Genomic DNA, 17,151 nt, shown 5'->3' on the forward strand with positions numbered 1-17,151 from the left:
ACCTTAATACCAAGACTGAAACAATAAAAGAACATTAGTAAAAGCATTGGGATAATCTTTCTTAATCCATCCAATCTATCCATCCATGCATCCATCTTGTTCCACTTATCTGGGGTCCGATCGCTGGGTACAGCAGCAAGTCCTTACTTTCGTCTCCCCAGCCCCTCCTAAAAAAAATTATTGTATTTTATTTTACATTTTTTTTTACTTTTATTTTATTATGGCAAGGTACGAGTGCAGACCTAGTGCAATTTAAATGTCACAGTATTTTGCGTACAGCCAACATTTCCATGCACACATAAATTTGGCGTATTGAACTGTTATGTCATGTCACATGTCATGCAAAATGACAGCGAGAATATCTTGGGTCAAAGGATTTACACTTATTTTTGGAATTGAAATCTGTCAACTATAAAGTGAAGACAGGCATAGCTGATTAGGGTCAAACATAAACTGAAGGTGAAGGGAAAAGTTTTTTCTGTGATATTGACATGAACTCTCCAGTCAAATCCTCAGTAGGATAAAAACATCCCGAAGGCAACTGTAGGAAATGAAGCAGCAAGCGAGGAGATGGGCGCACCATTAGGAGCCTGCATGCAATTCACTTCCCGGAAAGCTTTAAATTTTCATTCTGATTGTGTTGCGCACTTTAAACGTCTCCTGCATTTGGAACTGCCGTTGAGGCTCTGCCTCATTACATTGCGAGGAAGACAGATGGACAGGTGAAGAGAGGGAGGCCTCGTGGCCTCTCACGCTCGCTCAACAGATGTCCGAGATCTCCTCAGGGGCTGAGATAAATTATTCCCTCGTGGTCATTTTTTTTTCCAATCCTTTGTCCTTTTTTTTTCTCTGATCTGATGAATTTGCTATCCCAGCCCTTTGCACATTTCTCTCATCCCCTTCGCACGAATGCTGCTCAGATGTTTTTCCCTCTACAGGCCAACAAACTTCGCACAAAGACTCTAAAGAACACGCTAAACCCAGTTTGGAATGAGACACTGGTGTATCACGGAATCACAGCGGCTGACATGACCACCAAAACGCTCAGGTAGGATCTCAGCTTCATGTCACTATCTTGCAATTTGTGGTGTTCCCCAGGCGGACAACTGACCATTTTCATGCAAAGGGTGGGGGGGTGAGATTCCCTGCAAACTGCCTGCAGCTCATCGCACGTTCTTCTGGGCTTTTCCAAGTAATTTATTATTGCAGCCAACTGCCACACTTGCTGCTTCTCCTCAGGTGTCAGCTGTGCTGAGATTGTCTCCATATGGAGTGTCTGAGGTCAAACGTTGCCAACTTGACCCAAAAACTCAAATACACTTTTGCTGTCCCGTAAGATGATTCAGAGACTGGCAGGGAGCGTATACGCTGCGTGCAAGGAGTGTCACAGTGGATTCGTAATCGTGTTGGGTGACTTTGTTTATCCTGAGGAAACACAAGCGCACACACACGCACGCTCAGTGCATTCATCTCCCTTGAACACAAATGCAGCCAGGCAAGTGCGTCCGTGTGTGTGTGTCCTCCTTTGTGTATGTCAAGGGCAACTGGTGGAAGGAGTGCACGAACGTACATATATGGCTCCTCCTCTGGATATAGACAAAACACACCCTGCCAAACAAAGCTCATCTCCCACAGACAAAACCACAATTTATACGTCTTCCTCAAATGCACCACCACACATATACACGTACACACGCACGCACACGCGCCAGCAGAGATCCCTCAAACTAGAGAAAACCCATCTGACCTCTATCCAAGGACACAGACACAAACAGCATGGTGGTGCTGGCGAGCCAAAGAGAGGAGGAGGCGGCGCATGTCCGAGAGTCAGGGGTGGTTCCAGAGAAGAACAAAGTGAGCAGGGTGGGGTGGGATACAGTGTGACTGATGGTAAGTGGCAGATACGGGCTGGATGAAGAAACTTAGGATGCTTAGACGAAGGAAGATGACAGGGTCAGTGAAGAGAATCTAACAGATTATTGTGGGATTGATGTATTTGAAGTCTTAGTGAATGGCAACAAACAAAAGAACGGGGACAGTAGGAAGCTGAGCGCAAATGAAAAGCTCACATTCAAAAAGAGATGAGAATTTGAAAGAATCAAAATCTCTCTGGTTGTGTTTGTATGCCAGCGCCACACCTCAGCCAATAAATGGAGTTTGTTCTCATTATTTCACGCAGAGCAAAGCAGTGTTAGGGAATGGCAAAAACAGAGGGGCATCCCCAGAGAGATGTTGACTCACTGGCTCGTGCCCTGCCGCATTCTACTTGGCTGCTCTCTGCTGCGTGTGCGACAAGGGGGACGCTGTGCTGTTTGATCCGCACGCTACGTGAGCCAAACACTCTCTAGGGATGGTGCTGCCGGTGTAGACCCTCCAGGTATTAATTAGTCGAGCTGGGTAAAACTGCAAAAAGACCAAACTCAATTCAGTGATGGATTTCATCAGTAACTTAATCACATCAGGACTTTCAAAAGCAAAGTTGTCTATCCTGTTGTCTGTCAACCATGTTGACCTTTTTTCCCTTCATAGAGACGATCTATCATTTGGATGCTATGGCAAAACGCATTCAACTGTCCACTAAATAGAAGATGAGTTTCCACATCCATCTGCTTTAAATAGTCCATTACAGTAGTACATTTGATACAAAATTGAAAGTTGGCAGCGTAGTCTCCTGTCAGTTTTTAAAGATGATCCAGCAGAATAACCTAATTAATGTCCTCAGTGAAGACTTCACGGTTGGACTCTTACAAGCTTTAATCCTTTAATTGATGCACGAAGGCTGCCCGAAGTGCTTCGATCTTGATTGAAAAACCAGACATGGTGACAAAGATGGACTAAATCTGCCCCTGATTAGCAGCCGTCTGTCTAAAACTTTGACATGTTTATGTTTATTTCACATAAAAGATGTCGGGGTTTTTTTTTTCACATTAATGAATGTATTGTTCTGCTTTGACATCGATATATGAAGTACAGTAGCTTTTTTTTTAAATCATTTTGAGTGATTCAACATCATGTCCAAATACTATTCAATCTGTATCAGTCACTGCGGTCTGCCTCTCCACTGAGGCACCTCTGAAATGGTTTAGACAACCGTGACAGTGATAATGTGCAGTTGAAAAAAAATTCCCCTCACAGCAATTTTTATGCAGCTCATTCCGTAAAAAAAAAAAAGATTGTGAACTGCATACCGCAGGTGAATTATGGGTGTCCTTTTTGGATTTGATTGCTAAAATGGCCATCAGGCTGGCAGTTAACAGGGGAGAGATGTAACGGTGCTTTCATGCCTGTGTGTATGCCTGTGTCTCTTTCCTCGTTTTTTTCTATCTTTCGATCTCCCCGTCAAACTTTCTAATAGACTCGCGCTGTCCTCTGCCATGGAGAGATAAAGGCAAATGTAATACTTAATTTTGTATTGGATGCAGTCCAAGGTTGAATTTGGCTGCTGGATGCCTCAGGTGAGACATTCAGTCAGGTGCAAAATGGGTCTTGAAGGAAAATATTCTAATCAGAAGTTAAAGAAAGAACTCTGTTTTGTTGTTATTGTTGTTTTAAGATACAGACTTGACCTTTGTTGGCAGCTTTTGATTCCTCTGCTTTTTGAGGATGTCGCTATGGGACTTTTATGATAGACTGTTTCCAAAACAAAATAGCAAAAGGGGAAGGAATTCCCATCTCGAGTTTATAAGTAAACTATCAGCCTTTATATATTTTGGATTTATGAGGAAACTACAATTCTTTTTCTTGTTGTTCTTTTCACTGAAGCAGATAGGATTCCACTAATGTCTCCTTGTAGGTCTAATTCTTCTTCACTGTTTGTACGCTTTTCAAGAGCAAATAGACAAAGAAATAATCGCAAGCTAATACATGCAGCATCATTGAAAGGATGAAATGTTGGCGGTAGTGATGATGAGAAGCACAGCAACATGTCTGTCGCTGTTGCAGTCCTTTTAAAACGTACGTTTTGTGTCGGAAAAGAGGCGGAAAAATATTGTTTCTGTGACTTTTTCTTAGAAGATTGCATATGATCACAATTTAAATTTAATTTTAATTTAAAAAAAAAAGAATCACAGCTTTGCATTCATTGCTGGTTGGCTATGTTGATGGCATAAAATCATATCTCTTCATGAGCATCTGTTGAGCTTTTAGAGGAAACGTGGGGGGGAAGGTGCAAGGATTTTCATGTAGGCGCTTTTCCCGGAACTGCTGTGACATTTCACCACAACCTTTATCTGATCTCCAACCCATACGACACATCCAGTATGCGATGGAGCTTATGCATATAAATCACTAGACAGCCGTGGTCATGAGTTAGGGAGCTACACTGCCGAACATCCAAGGGGACTGGAAGAGTTGAAAAAGAAGGTGTTTGTATGTGTGTGTACAAGAGAGCGCATATCTGAAAGAATATAAAAGAGTCACCTCCATTAGCATGAAAAGGAGTTCTTGGTGAATAAAATCCTAGACGAAGAAGCTAGACGGAATTTACAGCTCATAACAAATGACATCGCACATTAGCTTGATATTCGCCTGAGTTTGCTACAGTATGTCATCTTTTTTATGTCACGCCATTGTAAAAAGTTGGTAAGGGTACCAAAATCTCTTTCATAAATCAGAGCCCGGCCATACTTAATCATCACACAACATTGACTGGCTAACGGAACAGAAAGGATAACAAATGTGCCTTTTCGTGCCAATTGTGTATCATTGTGCCTTGACTCATCGTGCTCATCGAATCCCCAATTTTGTCTTTTGCACGAACGCATCTTGTCTCGTGTTGGTGTCATGCAGGCTGTGCGTATGCGACATGGACAGACTGGGACGAAATGAATTCATCGGCGAGGTGAGAGTGGCTCTGAAGAAGCTCAGAGAGGGTGACAACAAACGTTACAATATGGGTTTGGAGAGAATTGCACAGGTACGGTTGTGATGCCTTGTCCTGTACATTTTATGATCTCTCTGACATCACCGCATATCCACGTTCTTTGGTTCCAGAACAAAGAATCCAACAATCAAGCAGTGGAGCAGGGAGCGCTGGTGGCAGAGGAGGAGGTACCAGCTTTATCTTTTTATCAACAATAATTTTCTCTCTCATTTTGTATCTACAAGAGTTTCTTATCTTTCACACCGCAATATCCTACAGAAAAAATGCATGCCAAGGAGACATCGGGCACGTTACAGGGAATACTGAATTGCTGACATTTGTCAGTTCGGTGTGGTTCTCCACTGGTTGTTATCGAAACCCTTCTTGTGATTTTAGAGACGCGTGTTAATAGCGTTTGGCCTCAAGGGGTAATGGAGTAGTGTCACGTTCCTAAGCCCAGACAAAGCTTTTAACTACAGTGTAGACTTTCACACAGCAAATGCTCCAGGCTTAAAAAGGAAACTGTAATTCTAATCTTCTCTGGGTTAATTCCGGAGTACTACTGCTTTTTCCTAGCAGTGTTGACCTCGGTGCGTGTGTATGTTTTTGTAAAAAATGTGTGTTCTCTGTGGGCAGCGGGGACGCATCCTGGTGTCGTTGTGCTATAACACGGAGAAGGGCTGCCTGCTGGTTGGGATCATACGCTGTGCCCATCTGGCCGCCATGGACTCCAATGGCTACTCTGACCCCTTTGTCAAAATGTGAGTCACATCTTTTATGAATCAACCTTACTTCCTCTCTTTGTTTGTAGACACTATGTAAACTGATTTTGGAGGAAATGTTCCTGTTGCAGCATTTGCAGAACATTGCACCGTGTCCACATTTGAGTTCACCGTTGATCAGTTCTCATCACACCGTATCAAGAGTAACAAAAGGGTTGCATGCATAAAAATAATCCACACTTAAAAATGTCTCTAGTTAGCAAAAACCTTTTAAGAATTTACTCTAACTACAGCTGAGTTTATTCATGTCTATTCATTCTATTTATGATTTGTTACAAACTAAAATTCAGACAAGCAAAATCATTGATTTCACTTTTGTCAAAAATCTACTTTAACACAAAGAAAAATATGTAATTTATAATAATCAGAGCCTTTTTTGATACTTGTTTTGTTCAATTCTTATTTTTAATTCCTAATTTCTGCCTATTTCCTTTTTTCCCTAAATTCTGACTTAAATTCAAGTCTTATTTTTTCCTTTTCTTCCACTTTGTCAGACTTGTACTTTTGTTATCATTCTTGAGGTAGTCAATGTTTCTTATTTTATTCGATACTTTGACTCTGACAGGCAACGACATCCTGTTTTGTCCACTTTGATAGAACCGAATAGTTATTTTCTGCAAAATCTGACATCAAATGGACAAAGCTGACGCTTTTGCAGACGTTCTCAGGGCAGACATTGCGCATACGATTTCTCACTGTGTATACAGAAGGGAAAAAAACTTCAGCTTTCTCTCACTGAACTTGAAGTGTTGACCATTGCCGCAGCACATAAGGCTGTAAATATCCTGGATTGAGCATGAGTCACTGAAGGAGCGCACAATGAAGGGTTTTCAAGAAGCATTATTTGGTCAAAGGCAGTTAATGGAAGAGAGCTGAAGTGTTTTTTTTTTCTTTTTTCATCTGCAAAATGCTGAATGACGCCATTGGCTAAAAGCTCCACAAGTGGGAAAGATGTGCTTCACAACCACGCACTTTCTCTGATATGCACATCTTTTCATTTGGCCCTGAGGCATTGATTTGTTACACTACTTCACATTCTAGTACTTCATCCTCCCCATTTGCACTCCATGCAAAAATGTGCACAGAAATTGTATCTCATGCTTCTCTTTCCTTTTCATCTCAAACTTTTTATCATTCTCTTTATTCGCTCTTCTACCCACGATCGTCAACCTTCTTTACCTCACTTGTTCTTTTAAATCATGTTTTTGTGTTTCGTGTGTGTGTGTGTGACACATTTCACCCTAAACACCAGAGACCAAGCCCATGACCCTGCTGCTTGAAACATCTGCAAATCTCATGCTACTTGGAATGCATGTGTGTTTGTCGTTTTCGTGGTGTTTAAAATGGAGTCATTTAATAGGGAAATAGCAACTATTGGATAGCTGCTGCTGCTGCAGTTTATTAAACTGGCTTGTAATCAAAATCATTTAATGGTCTGCGCTAAAAGGATTTTTATCAGGATATAAAATATTATCAAACAGATTAGTTTTGTCAGTGTATATCACATACATTTATTGAAGTAACTTTTTTCTTTTACATTAGAGACCTAAAATTAAATTAAATTGCAGTGTACAACTGTATGAGGACTCAGCGCCATCTATCCAAAATCTTATTTTTTAAAGGTTTAACATGTCACTTCACCTTTTTCCTCACGTTGCTTTGTTTGCCTTTCCCTGAAGATCCGTATTAGAAAACATTGCATGGTACTAGACAAGTATGAATAATAGCTATGAGTCACAGTTGAGCTTTTCTTTCAGTGGAGTGTATTCCGTGTAAAGACCACTGAACATGTTTTTAAAAAGTGAGAGAATAATCCTTCCTATCTCTGTGGACCAGTGTCTTGTGTTCTGAAATATTTTGAATGCAAGCGTAGTTGTATCGGGGCTGTGTAGAATGGCTTTGGCTGAGGCATCGCTATTGTCAATATTGCATTTGTTTGTTTTGGAAAACTGGAAATTGGAATTCCCCCATCTGCGCCGCATTGGAGACCATGCAAAATGAGATTTGGCACAGGCTGGAGTAAGACCTCCCCGGAGCCTCATCCCCAAGCTTCTGTTTACCGGTTCAATTGCTACTGCTCTTTGGCTGCCTTCCTCAAATTACTTTTCAAATTATCTTTATTGTACACAAACTTTGTTATTTGAGAGGATTGTTTAGTTGTGTTGACGAAACCTATGGCATACTGTGCTCCCTTCCAATTGCTTATTTGATGACTCTGCCTCTTGCTCATCAGACAGAAAGATTGAAAAGAAAATTGTTTCTGATACCTGTTTTCCTTTTCATTGCTGACACAAGCGTATGGTGAATCACATTTTTCCATCACCTTGTTGTCTCTCCATTTTCGCATCTTTTGCTCTGGTTCCGGTGCCGCTGCGACAGTCCATGCCTTGCCGTTAGCTGTCTGTCACCCGTGGGGTGGATGGGAGAGGTTGCGCAAGGAGTGAGATCTCGCACCACCTGAAAGTCTTAACTCGGAATTCACACAGATGACTCCCACCGCCCTCTGGCAACCTGTCTGGTGCCTCTTTACTGGAGCGTATCTCCTCCTCCAACCTTGGCATGATTAGGATCTCTCTGTGGTCTTCTGTCACTTGTGTTTCTTTGTCCAAAGGACTTCTAGGTCACAATTATCTTCGAAAGAATTATGATAAACGCGATGTCTCCATTTAGTTCCATTCAGCAAGGTTTATCGTCAAATAAAAGAGATAAAAAGTGGTCGGGATTAACGACTTCCATTCCAGAAAAGTCCGGGTACAATATATTTGGAGAGCTCTGATATTCAAATAGACCATTTCGTTCCACAAAAATTGTTTGATTCCGTCGTGAAAGTTCACCTGATTGAAGTTTGAGATGTAAGGGTGAAGGTCAGTCATCTTGCTCCTTTCTGCATACTAGAAATATGAAGAGAAAGTACATGCCTGGCCTTTTCCTAAATTGACAGGAGCGATCCACCAACACCAGCTAATTAAAGGCTAAAATCACCCTCTGTGGACAGGTGATAAAAAAGTGCCCTGTAACTAAAAAGGTAATTATTTCAATTGCCTTGATTTGTATTTGGATTAGGGCGGCACTGGTTAGCACGTCCGCCTCATAGTTAGGATTCCATCTCCTGATTCTGGCTTTGGCCCTCCCTGTGTGGAGTTTGCATGTTCTCCCCGTGCCTGCGTGGGTTTGCTCCGGTTTCTTCCCACATTCCAAAGACATACTTGTGTATTTGGATTATATTTCTTCATAGTGGCATACTTAGCTATCTATCAGATCATTTTGCCTAATACATTTGAGGTCAGCAATGAAATATTGCAAAATGTCTTTGCTCCAGAATCCTTTTTTTTAATTTATTTTTTTATTTTTTTTATTTTAAGTCTGTTCTATTCGGTTCAGGCTTGAGTGTGCTGTCGCAATGATGTTTAGAATGGCACATGGTGGTATTGTCAAGGTCATAGCAGCCACCAACTGTTATGTTTTTTTTCCCCAGGTAGATAACATAGATGATTCACACATAGATAAATTGTGGAGCAGCATCTATTGAGGTAGAAGCAAATATGCAGTATGTAGCCCCCATTCATCTGTGGTTGCGGTGCCCTTAATCAAGGCGTCTTAGTAGACCACTGTGTCACAGTGTGTGATTATGTTCACTAATTGATGAAGGCTTATAAATGATAACATTTGACGCCTGCGTGCAGTGCCACAAATTTGTCTTACTTTTATACCGATGAGTGATGTAAAGTCTTTCTTCTTGTCCTCTAAGCATCTTACAGCCAGACATGGGGAAGAAATCCAAGTACAAGACGTCGGTGAAGAAAAAGACTCTCAACCCTGAATTCAATGAGGTACACGCTCAATGCATGTATTGGAACAGTGAGGCCAATCGCCTTATTCAAATCAAAACATTGGGGTCCAAATGATGAATATATAGGACAAGAGATCAACATTCCGACTTGTGTTTGCTAGTAAATAAATCTGGATTGAGTCCACATCTTAGACTAAAAACATTATTTGTTGCAAAATACACACACATACTTTCAGATGAGGCATATTATTGGAACTGATCTTATAATACATTGAAGTGAAAAACACTTAACATTTAGTTGGCTTGAGTATTTTCTTTAGCAGGTAAAAGTCACGCTGTTAACTGATGTAATTGATGTAGTGTGTTTGTGTCTTCATTGTGCACAGGAATTTTCCTATGAGGTGACTCTGGACTTGCTGGCTAAGAAAACCCTTGAGATCTCAGTGTGGGACTACGACTTGGGAATGAGCAATGACTTCATAGGTAAACTGGAAAGATGTTGCGAAGAATGAGAAAAAGCTAGCTTGAACTGGACTAGTTAGAACCAAAATGTTGGTATCTCTTACTGATCTGGAGTTATACCGTTCTGTTGCAGATATCCATAATTAAAACAGAAGCGATGAAGTTTGTTTAGCTTCATTTTAACGGCAATGGATTAAGAATGGAATTTGATTTAAATGGATATGCCAGTCAAGGCGTGTGAGCAAATGCTTTTGGCAATGTAGTCTATGTTGATGATAAGGAGACAAGAGATAAGAGAATGTAGCAAATTTCAACAAGTATCAAAACCAGGCCGAGCGTGGGTGGGGGGAACGAGCAAGGGAGAGGTGCATTGAAGTAAGATGCATAAAAAGTGCTGCGAGATGAGACTTAATTATGATGCATGGGGAGTCTGATCGAGCTGGCAAAATAGAGATTGAACGTATCAAGGAAATGAGAGGCTTAAGAAATAGTTTTTTTTTTTTGCCAGCTCTGCAGTGTTCATGCTTTCATGCTTGTGGAATCACTCCCACTAAACAGCTTTGCAGCAGCCTGGTGTGCACATGCAAAAGATAAAACACATGGGGGGGATTCAGGAGTGATTGGAAGGATGAAGAGTGGTACAAAGAAACAGACTAGTGAGTTCGAGGTGTTCAGATCAGAGCTTTTTGCCATGTTCGGTGTGTGCACTGGTTGGGGGGAAGGACTCACTGTTGAGATAACCCAGTGAGTTATTAGCCCCGCTGGGACAAAAGATCGTCAGTCTAACTCAATTGTTTTTAAAATTGAGATACTAGTGTGTGTTTTGTTTTGTTTTGCTTTGCTTTGCTTTGCTTTGCTTTGCTTTGCTTTGCTTTGCTTTGCTTTGCTTTGCTTTGCTTTTATCTGTTGCTATTGACAGTGATCATTTTTTTGTTTACACATGTTTGATAATTAAGGTATTTTTGCATTGTGCCTTCATTATAATTAAGGATTTTTTGCTTCACCGTTTCACTTTTTAAAGTGGTTAATCATGGTTTTTACTCTTAGGAGTGTTTTACATGTTAGTATATTGACCATACAGTTTAGTAAGGCCCTATCATTGCAAGAGCTCAATCTACATACAAAAATGTTTGAAGCTCTACCAACTGAGCTACCCAGACTCATGTGGAGTTTTTGCTCATTCAACAAATTTTACTTAGAAAAACCTGCAGATGTGTCTAGAACCATGACTGAATGTGTCATGTCAGGCACAGGTGTTTGAGATGTTTGAAGCTGCTGCAGAAAACCATCATCACCACCACCATCATCATCGTCATCATCAATCATGGTCCCCATCTTCATCATCATCATCATGAATCTCATCAAGAATGGTGAGCTCTAAAGATGACAGTTTCACATCCCAAAATAGTTACATCTTCAACAATGTGTTAATAATTAACTTGTCTAAGATTGGCAAGGGCTGCAGTAAGCGTACCTGACATTTTTCCATCTTTGAAAAATTACAGGCACCAAAAAACATGGACTTGATCTTGCCTTTACAGTTAGTACAGCTGTTCTTCTGGGAGCACTTTCTTCAAGATATTGGGAGTGTGTCCATCCATTAAAAGAACAGTTGTGAGGTTAGAGGACCTGCCCTTTATCTCTGGTCTTCTTCATCCCAAAACTGTTTGATGTGTTGAACTTAAAACTCACTCCAAAGTTCTTTCATATCAAATTCATCCAATTGTCTCCTTTGCGACCTTGCTTTGTGTCCGGGGACAAGAGACATTCCATATAAACTGTTCGTACCAGCATAGTATAGTCCAAAATGTCAAAGGCGTCTATCTAATCATGCCTCCATTTTTGTACCACTCGCCTAGTTCAAGGGTGAGGCGCAGTCTATCACTGTTTCGCAATAGTACCTCGACTTTCAAGACAATAGAATTGAGTTACAATCTCCAAACCTCAGAACTGTGAGGCAAATGTGCGAACCACTAGCATACCGTGCTGCCTGTAATTCAATCAATGAGTGATTAATGACTCAATTAAGAGCTCTGTTTTGCAGACACCAGTAAAGCGTCATATAAATCCGATGCGTTATTACTTGGCGCCCTTGAAGCTTTTGCAGTCGGAGCCGAGGGAGTAAACATTTTTAGCTCGGGAGGTTTTCGTGAGGGGCAAAGTCATGTGAGCGGGCTGCACAGCTGCTCCTTTCCTACCTGGGTGTCAAACTGAACTTCATCATCGCTCAGTTCCTCCTCCTCAGCAGTTCTTCTCCCTCACCATCGACGGCCGGGTTGTCCCGAGCGACCCTCGGGCTCAGGGAACATCTGTCGACCTCCATTTGGAGTTGGTGGGAGTGTTTGGGTGCCATGATTCTATAAAACCTCCCTTAACAGGTTCAGACGTTGTCTCGCCGATGTGAGCGGAAAGGAACATAGAAAGTGAATGCGGAAAATGAAGATCATTTCCAATATTCCCAGCAGCGTCGTTTCAGGCAGAGTTCATTTCTGAGCCGAGACGAGTCGCACATCAACAAACCGTGGTGGCTTGCGGCTGTCATTTTGTACACTGTTAAAAGGCAGTGCCGCCATAATACTATTTTATGACATTTCATGCTCCTTTAACTGTGCAATGGCAACCAGGGGAAAGGCTGTATCATAACACCCTATGTCGAAAATGACCGTGCTTCTCTTGCAGTCTGTTGCTCCATCACCTGGCTCATTTCCTGCATATTTGTCACCTCCCACCCATCATGCTCAGTAGCGTCACCTCCTCCTAATTCCCGAGCCAAACATTTTTCATCCAACTCACGTTCTTACTTTCTGGTGTGTTTTTGCCCTGTGATTCCAGGTGGCGTGGAGCTAGGCATCAACGCAAGCGGACAGAGACTCAGACACTGGTTCGAGTGTCTCAAAAACAAAGGAAAAAAAGTGGAGTACTGGCATACGCTCACACAGCAAGGAGCCCCGAGCAGCGACAAAACGGACTAAATCACACCAGACACAGTAAACACACATGCACCCCCCCTGAATGATCAAAGAAAAGAACAAAAACTGCAATAATAATAATAATAATAATAATGTCATCGTGATGAAGATGAAATCCATCATTTAATGCCGACAGCTCCGATTATTTGTAAATGATCTTCATTATGACATCAGTGATGTTAAAAAGGTGTGGTGTTTATTTTTTTATGGTGAACCAAATTGCCCTCATAAATGTAACAAAAGGGATACACACAACGTTGTCATTTAGACCTTGTGCAAGTCGCTCTAATGTCCTTGTTCAAATGTACAACTAATGAAGAGATGATTAGAATTCACTCCATGAACGAAGCCCGCAACTGTGTGAGGCGATGTGACTCTTTGGGCCGGATTTACTAAGATCCCAAATAAGAGGCGCTAAATTGTCTGTGTGCGCACGTGTGCACTCTCTCTAACAGATAGTGGCATGGTTTTAGCAACAGGTGTCAAAGTGGTGTTTTTTTTTATGGAAGGTTTTGAGCATTTGAGGTACTGCAGATGGTTTTCACCTTTGCGTGTTTGCTTGCTCCTGCCTTCAGAGGTAATTATTCAAAAGCAGCCATCGCAATTCGTCTCAGGTTTATTAAATCACATTGCCTAAGACATCGATTGCATGTACTTTTACCAAAATGAAATGTATTTTGTGCATTTGGTGGACGCAGTCCGAGGTGCTCCCTGTTAGCTTCCACATCTGTTTGCGTGACTAGTCAAGTTTGTGCCTTTTTCGCACAAGAAAATCTTTAGTAAATCAGGCCCACAGTGTCAATACACCATCGCTATGCTGGCTTGTATAGTAACGCAGTCTCATTACTTTAAAAGCACAAAAAGATCCATTCGGTGGATTTGTTCCTTTAACATGTCAAGTGTTTTGAACTTTCATTGTCTTTGTGTCTGTAATTCTATGTGTATGTGTGAAGCAGGCAGTGAGAATTTGAGTGCCTGGATTTTCTGTCTTTGCAGCATCTCTTTTAACATGGTGCCCTGTTCCAAATATCACAACTGAACTTCAAGAAGCACAGTCTGTGGCTCAATGTGAGTGTGTGTGTGTGTATGAGACAACAGAATAAGGGGGACACAAGGATAGGAATGAAGCAGCTCAGCAGACAGCAACCCTCTGCTGCCTCTAGTGGTTGTTTTCATTCCTGCATGGAAGGCACAATTGACAAGCTGTCAATTACGTGTCATCTCATCGGTTCACAATCATAGAAGTAATTTTGAGACGGCTGCACAATCCAATGAGAGCCAATACAAGAACTGCATTAAAAGATGTCCCTCACAAAGCTTTTGAGGGAAACTACCAGTGAGGTGGTTGTAATATTTTGCGACATTTTGATTCAGCTCATGTCTTGGTTCTCTTTTGATTGCGTGCCTAATGAAGTGTCCAGTGAGTGTTTATGCCTCAATGCATTCACTTTGCTGCATACTCATCGACGTGCAAAAAGATTGATGTTTGAGAGGTGAGCTTCTCATTGTTACTCCAAGTGTATAATATCAATCAATAAATGATGCAAGTTTTATTTCCTGCAGGCCAATATCATGTAGTGATTCATCCATTCGCGGTGCTGTCACTTGATTTATGGGAATGACATTGCTTTCAACTCCTCTAATACATCCTAATAGAGTGTGTCACTTGGAGACTCACGACATAAGGACTTAATGACCATTTCTGTGATCAGTTCTTTTTATAATACGAGTGAATATCAGGTTTATTTTCATACACTAAGTGGCAAAGATGACCCAGAATCTGTCTGTGGAAAACGTGAAAGCTGGTTGTACACAAAAGTATCCCCTGCTGAGTCTTGGCTTGTTGACAACATGTGTGTGTCATTTATCAACAGCCCTTAACCGGGCTCTGGTCAACTAACGCACGCCCAGAGACCTGAGGGATGTTCAGTCCAATCGATTCATCGAGTCCTTCTACAACCTTGTGAATGTAGAAGAAAAATAGTATTCTGAATGGGATAAAGGACTCAGGTTTAAAAAAAAAAAAAGCTATGAACATGACTATGAAAACAGCTAAGTCTTTGGATGGCTTTGACAGAAAAAGCTTGAGCTAACATGTTGGCTCCTCCTTTTCTTTCTCTATGCATCAAAAGCTCCCAGAGTGATGAGATAATCAAAATGAAATGATTGTGATAGATTCTTTGTCAGCGACTCTGCCCCTCCTGCATGCTTTGCTCACATTTGATCTGCAATGTAGCTGCATGCTTAGCAATAATCATCAGCTTGTATTAGTGGAGCGTGCTGATATGTTGACAGTTTGTGGCATCAGCGTGCTTTTTTTTGTGCAGGATGTCATTCAGGATGTTTGTATGTGCTACTTTGTGTTTGACACTTGCCTTCCGAAACGCTCTGAGTGGTAAAAATGCAAAGAAAGGAAGGGGGCTGTGAGAAGTCTTGGTTTATTCAGTTACGATCGCAGTGTGACTGGCATCATGTGGTCATGTTGTGTCACTACTTCTCAAAATAAACAAAAGTCGTTTCACCACTTGTTTTGTCTTCACCTGTTATAATACCTGCAGTTTCATTCAGGGGGATTATTCACTAACGGCATTGGAGTCACATGAGTTGGTTCTAATAGTCAACTGGGAACAGTTCTAGAGTTCTAAAATGAATGGATGGAGCAATTGCTGTATCAGATTTCCAGGTGAAATCTGTTCCACTGATATCTCGCAACATAGAGCAAATCCATTGAGAAGCCTTGGGCTACATGCAAAGTGGATATCAGGACACAATTTTTAATAACTGATTAAAAGGTGCTTTCAAGGCCTGAACCAAAGTCTGCAACGCTGCGGCGCTTTGATCCCCAAATACAGCATTGCGGCCGAAGCCAAATTATAATGACTTGGTTGCTCGTCCAGATGTGAACACGAAGGAGATTGAATTATTAAAATAGTCAAGTCAATTTTTTTCACAATATGTTGCGCTGATTTATGGCAGAGGTTATCTCAAGGCACTTTACATATGGAGCCGGTCTAAAGGCAAGCGCCTCAGCCATTCAGCCATTTTCTTATAAAGGAAAAAACTGCCTAGCTGAATAAGTGAGTGTTTTCATTGTTAAAAATGTGAAAATTTTCAAAAATGTAAAGCCTCTGGAAAACAATGTTTCTTTATAATGACAAAACAGAACCTCTACTAGGGAATCTTCTTGTTTGTTGGACATGCTCAACCACTTAAGAAGTGGAAAACAAATTATTTGCCCACACAGTACATACCAAATGCAATGAGATTTTTTTTTTTTTTTTTTTTTTTTGGAGAGGGGAACATTTTGAAAAGTCTGATTACACCATGAGTTGCCATTAGTTTTTATTAGCAGCACTTTCAAGCAAATCTCATTTGTGCTAGTTTCTAGATGAGTGGCACTTAGACCTTGGTGCATTTTGAGTACATAATTCATTTTTCCAAAACTACAGTGGGGGGATAAAAACATACTAGATGTTAAACTGAAGTGTTTTAATAATTTTTGTTTGGTTCATGCACTTGACCACCAGCTTTTGATTTATTCCAATGTGAGTTGCTCTTTCCAACATGAGTGCATCAAAAATGAAATACCAGCAGGTCCACCAGCCCCTTCCTCCCTTCAGTTGTAAGACTTGTGAACAAGTCATCCAACTTGTCCATGCAGCTGCTGCTGTGTTGTGGCCAGTGCCGAACACCGGGTCCGAGAAGCCCCTGCATTATTTGTGAAAATTTTACATTCGTCTCCTCCACACGACCTGAAAAGATTAGAGTAACACAGTTTACCACTAGATGGCATAAATCAAGCATTTCTTCGTAGAGAAAGGGGGAACATGGGGCACACCAGCTTTGCAGGGCTCCTTCAAAAATGCCAAGTGAACTTCTATACTGCATCCTGCAGGTGATTGGAAAATCGTTTTTTGAACAATTTGCAGGACAAATATAGTGAAATATTATCATAGTTCAGTGATTCGCACTTTGTGCGAAAAAATGCACCAAACAGCTTAATTGATATGTAAAAAATATATATATAGTGTTACTTGATATGTTGCAAATATAGTGCAATATTAGCATATTTCAGTGACTCGCACTTGTGTGGGAAAAAATGCACCAAACAGGTTAATTGATATGTTTTGATATATATTCTGCCACATATAGGCTTTTTATAGTTTTCAAAACAATGTATGTAGTTTTGTTGTAGCTCTAACAAATAACTTTAGTCATAAATTCTCTGATTGAACTTGAAAAAAGTTAAACTGTGGTCAACAACATGGGTAGCTCCATCGATAAATC

General features: G+C 41.0%; 1 protein-coding gene across 3 annotated transcripts in view; it reads left to right on the forward strand.

Moving 5' to 3' along the window:
• The window catches only part of doc2g (double C2-like domains, gamma), a 28,744-nt gene extending 13,352 nt beyond the window's left edge, over positions 1–15,392 (forward strand). For all 3 annotated transcript variants that reach the window (XM_088373324.1, XM_088373325.1, XM_088373326.1), the window contains 7 exons: positions 939–1,048; positions 4,789–4,915; positions 4,993–5,049; positions 5,498–5,622; positions 9,392–9,473; positions 9,820–9,916; positions 12,728–15,392. In XM_088373324.1, the coding sequence (XP_088229450.1) occupies positions 939–1,048; positions 4,789–4,915; positions 4,993–5,049; positions 5,498–5,622; positions 9,392–9,473; positions 9,820–9,916; positions 12,728–12,867 (738 nt within the window). In that variant the 3' untranslated portion in view covers positions 12,868–15,392. The remainder of the gene's footprint in view (positions 1–938; positions 1,049–4,788; positions 4,916–4,992; positions 5,050–5,497; positions 5,623–9,391; positions 9,474–9,819; positions 9,917–12,727) is intronic.
• The last annotated feature ends 1,759 nt before the right edge of the window (positions 15,393–17,151 follow it).

Source organism: Syngnathus floridae, chromosome 4 (genome assembly GCF_059516105.1).
Source record: "Syngnathus floridae isolate MCC-2025c chromosome 4, RoL_Sflo_1.0, whole genome shotgun sequence".
Classification (NCBI taxonomy): Eukaryota; Metazoa; Chordata; class Actinopteri; order Syngnathiformes; family Syngnathidae; genus Syngnathus; species Syngnathus floridae.